General features: G+C 48.2%; 1 protein-coding gene across 1 annotated transcript; it reads left to right on the top strand.

The window, feature by feature from the left end:
- Window positions 1–3,128, top strand: PtA15_10A240 (uncharacterized protein; the record flags this gene model as incomplete). Its single annotated transcript, XM_053160397.1, is given in 7 exon segments — window positions 1–183; window positions 267–460; window positions 597–1,183; window positions 1,281–1,621; window positions 1,966–2,197; window positions 2,217–2,931; window positions 3,032–3,128. The coding sequence occupies 7 exon segments, from the start codon at window positions 1–3 to the stop codon at window positions 3,126–3,128; spliced, it is 2,349 nt and encodes a 782-aa protein (XP_053024375.1).
- Between the last annotated feature and the right edge of the window lie 1,228 nt (window positions 3,129–4,356).

The raw sequence follows: 4,356 nt of genomic DNA, 5'->3' as shown, positions 1-4,356 counted from the left end.
ATGAAAGAATCCATCATCAATGTCAGCAAAGCATTCGACCTACTCTTCCATGACGATCTCAACGGGGCCAGGGTGCTACTCCAGCAACAGACTCAGTCCGACCAGCCCTATCAGCATGTCGCACTGGCACTGATCGCCTTCATCGAGGCCGTCTTGTCCATGGAGGAACAGATGATATCAAAGGTTGAGCACATTCACCAGCATTCTTTATTCTTACAGAGGCTGATCTATCCTTATCTGACTCTTGTTCTTTCGATCTCCACAAGGCCATAGAATCGCTACTGAAATCGGAAGAAGCTGTCAAACAGGCTAAAACCGCGCTCGCCTCATCCAGCTCGACCGATTCTAATCAGGCTATTGCTCAACATTGGTGGACGCCCGGTTTGGAGTACGATATCTTACTGGCCGATCTCATGATCTTCCAAGCAATCCTCCACTTTTTGGCCGAGACGATCTCAGAGTATGTCTCACTGCTCTTTCTTCTTTCCTTGAATTTGTGTTGATTGCTTCATCGATTCGGAGTGAATATATTCAATTCGTGATCTTGCATCTTCCAATTTTGATTTGTATCTAATGGTGTTTTGGATGGGCTGCAGTGGAATGAAAGGGATTTACAAGATTACGAAAGCCTATAAAATTTTCTCGAGTGCTCATCAAGCGGTGTTTTCCGAGCTTCAAGCGACGAATCCAATCTCTAGTCTGACGTCACATGCGGACGAGGAGCCAGGGATCGAGCCATTCCGGGCGACGATCCAAGAGCTATACCAGAAGCCCAAGCCGCATCCCTCGACGCTGACGAGCTCGTCATACTTCAGTGGATTCAGTCTGAGTCTGTACAAACGGAAGAAGCCGGCCGGCCCTGGTTCCTCGGAAAACGCTGCGGGCGCGGCGCCTAAGTACAAAGCATGGACGGACGACCCGATCGCAAGCCTGGTCATTGGAGGCACCGCGTTCGGCTACGGCCTCTTCGGCCTCATCCTCAGCTTTCTCCCACCCAAGGTAAAGAAACTCTTGTCCTGGGTCGGCCTCAACGGGCCCAACACCACCGACAGAACCGAGACCATCCTCGAGCGCAACCGTTGTCTCCGCTGGCTCAACTTTTCTCATGCCTCTTGTCGCTGGGAGATGCATGGGAAATTAGCCGGCTTGGGTCTGCTCACCTATCGGTCCGCTATGCTCAAAGGTAAGTCTTCCCTCTGGGCTTCCCTTTTCTGTACAGAGCAAGGAGACGAATATTCGCCTTATAATCATCCCTCTGTTTATCACGAAAAAAACAAAAGCTGTCGGATGGCTCGCAGCTCGGGATCGGTCTCTCCAAGCATACGAGTCGTTAGTCGACTGTCTGGCTTATAAAAACCCAACGATTGACGAAAACGAACAGGGCGCATTATGGATCCTTCATCGTTCGAAACTGCTAGCCATGCAAGGACACACCGAAGAGGCGAAGAGACTCATCTCGACTCGACTACACCCTAAAGCCGATTCCAAGAATCCTCTCCCCCCGAAATTCAAACATGCTGTCGGCATGTTGTATTATGAATACGCACTCGTTTGCGTCAGATTGGCTGATTGGTCTGGGGCTGGCGAGGCCTTCCTGTCCATGAAAAAAGAAAACGCTTGGGTAAGTAATTCTCCAAGATCTAATGGATAAATAAAATGTTAACGGTATAGAGGACCGCGTATCGACATACATTGAATGCTTTGTCTCTCTTTTTGTTTTCTGTGGCATCGGTTGTGTGTACGTGTGGGTAAGGGAACTCAGTCACACGTGACATATCAATTCGCCGCCTTGGGATGTTTCTTGTTGGTCGCCGATCGGACGGACGAACTACAGAAAAAGATCGACTGTTTATTTGTAGAACTCCCTACTTTGTTCAGTAAAAAGAAAACCATGGGTCGTAAGTCTCTCTCTCCCTCTATCAACCCACTACCACGAAAAGGAATATTTGGATAGTTAAATGCTAGGAGGGTATCTTCGTGATGCAATTAACAGGGGAAATGCCGCCACATGAGTTGTTGGTCACACGCAAGCTGGCAGAGTACAAAGCGAAACACGCCGATCTGGCACTCAAAGGTTCCGTCCGACCCGATCGGGTGGAATGTTATTGGGATTCGATTCAGATCAGTCCGATTGAAGGCAAGCATATTAATCTACATCCCGAATGCTGCTCAGTTTGCTGTTCACTGATGGGCACGAGTACGTTACGCGCGTGTAGAACTTGGATTGTTGATGGCCATTTATGATGATTCTCCCAAGACGAGTCTGGTTTCTGGGATCCGACGGTTGTGCGGCCTAAGTCCGCGGGTCGAAGTAGATTTCGAGACTCTTCCGGCTCTTACGAACGCCGAACAGATTGGGGAAGAGCCTGCACTGTCGGAAGAGAAAAAGAGCCCTTCAAAGCCGGACGATTCCAAACAGGACAAGGAGTCACCCGTGATGAGCCTGTCGAAAGAAGAACAGGGTTTGCGCGACTTGCTGTTGGCCGTCCAGTTTCTCAACCTCGGCCAATTCGACCAGTCACGTCGATTCCTGAATAACATCATTCTCCCCAACAATTCTCGCTCATCTTCAGCGACCGGCCAAGCGCCACCGCCGCAACAAGAAGCTATGGGCGGCACTCTGGAATACAATTATATCTCCGCTCTGATCTGCAAAGCGTTAGTCGAGCTCAACGAATTGGATGGATTGTTGGTGGCCCATTCATCAACATCACCGTCTTCTGTTCAACAAGAAAAACCGGCTCATCAGAACCTCCCGATTGCTGAGAAGGTCGCAGAAGGTAAAGCCTCGACTGCTGGCCCGCTTCTCGATATCAAGCGCGGGAATGAAGAGGAACAACAGACATATGCCGCATTGTGTCTCTCGAAACTGCGGACGGCTGATTCGGTCCTGAATTCGATGCTGGAGTTGTCAGAAAGCTATCCTATGAGGTGTGTCCTTTCTTTTTCTCGCGTTTTATATTCACAGCCAGCTGAGAACGCTCTATTCAAAATTATTTTACTTCAACAACAACAAAACTTTCTGTCCTAGGGGGAGGACTGAATCGAAGATCCAACTGATCAAAGACGAGATTAATGAGAAGCTCGACTCTCTCAACCTTCTCTTCAAGCTCAACCCCGCCAAGTGAAAATAACCCCCAATGGAACCCATAATCTATGTATTTTTAGTAAGATGACCTGTAGATCAGTTCGTGTAGAAAGGTCAACCAATAATTCAACCCCCCACTCATTTCATGTCTCTTCTCCAACCTCTGCCTGAACACTCATCAACATCATCACTCTAATCTAAGCTCAGTACATATCGGAAATAGAGAGGTCACAGGTCCGTGAAAGCTGTACAGATAGTCTCCCTCATGATCTAGCCATGTCTTGTAACCTCAACACATCCCCTCTACATACGCAGTTCCACCCTTTTCTATAAAATAATCTCCTGTACTCTTTTATGATGACCCACACCATAAGGATTTGTACCCCATGTAAACCATTCCATACTATATTTTCCCTACATAATCACATGGGAGCCAGAGTGTTGCGAGGCCCAGCGGTCCACGCAGTCATGGAAGCCAATGGAACCTTGGTTCCAAGCTTGGAACTTGCTTTGATGCGAGAGGGCGGGCGAGGGAGAACTCTGGAGACCTCCCATTATATTTCATCTAAGCAGGCTATTGGGTGGGTCGTTTCCAATCACCAGGGGTGGTTGAAGTGAGGGTAATGTAGATGCTAGACTAAGAGACCGAACGTCGACACTCTTGGGTCACGGAGGAGACGAGTGGGTTGTTATGGGATTGGAAGGATATGAAAGAAGCAAGCAACCCTTCGGCGGTCGGGACCCGAGATCATCCAACGAGCAAGCTATTGACTTGGGTCAGTTCCGTTGAGTTTACGCAAATAATTCTCCCTTGCCGCCTGCATTTGCCAGCGATGGACAGCAACGAACTGCCGGACTTTGTTCGCCTGACACAGTTCAAGAGGAAGACCATTTAAACCTGCCTGGCAGTAGCTGACCAAGACGGTATGTACATCTTCCCTTACCCAATCTTGCCACATCTTATCATCACCAATATTGCAAACACACTCAGAAAAATCAAAAATGATTGCTGGTAAATTCTTATTCATTGTAATAGGCTTATTAGCCCACAGCTCTTTATACCGCACCCAGCCTCAGCCTAACCCGGCGGACCCTTTGGGATGCACAAACAAGCCATTGACTCAGGCCAATTGTAATGCGTATGCCAAGTCTCCTTTGCATTTTGTCCTTGCTGTTTCTCCATTTCAATTTCAAAGCAGTCATTTCCATATTGGCTCAAGCATGGCTGTTTTAGCTTACTTGCTCTTCATATTTATCTGAAACAGAGC

Source organism: Puccinia triticina, chromosome 10A (assembly GCF_026914185.1).
Source record: "Puccinia triticina chromosome 10A, complete sequence".
NCBI lineage: Eukaryota > Fungi > Basidiomycota > Pucciniomycetes > Pucciniales > Pucciniaceae > Puccinia > Puccinia triticina.
This window is presented reverse-complemented; position numbering and strand designations above follow the sequence as displayed.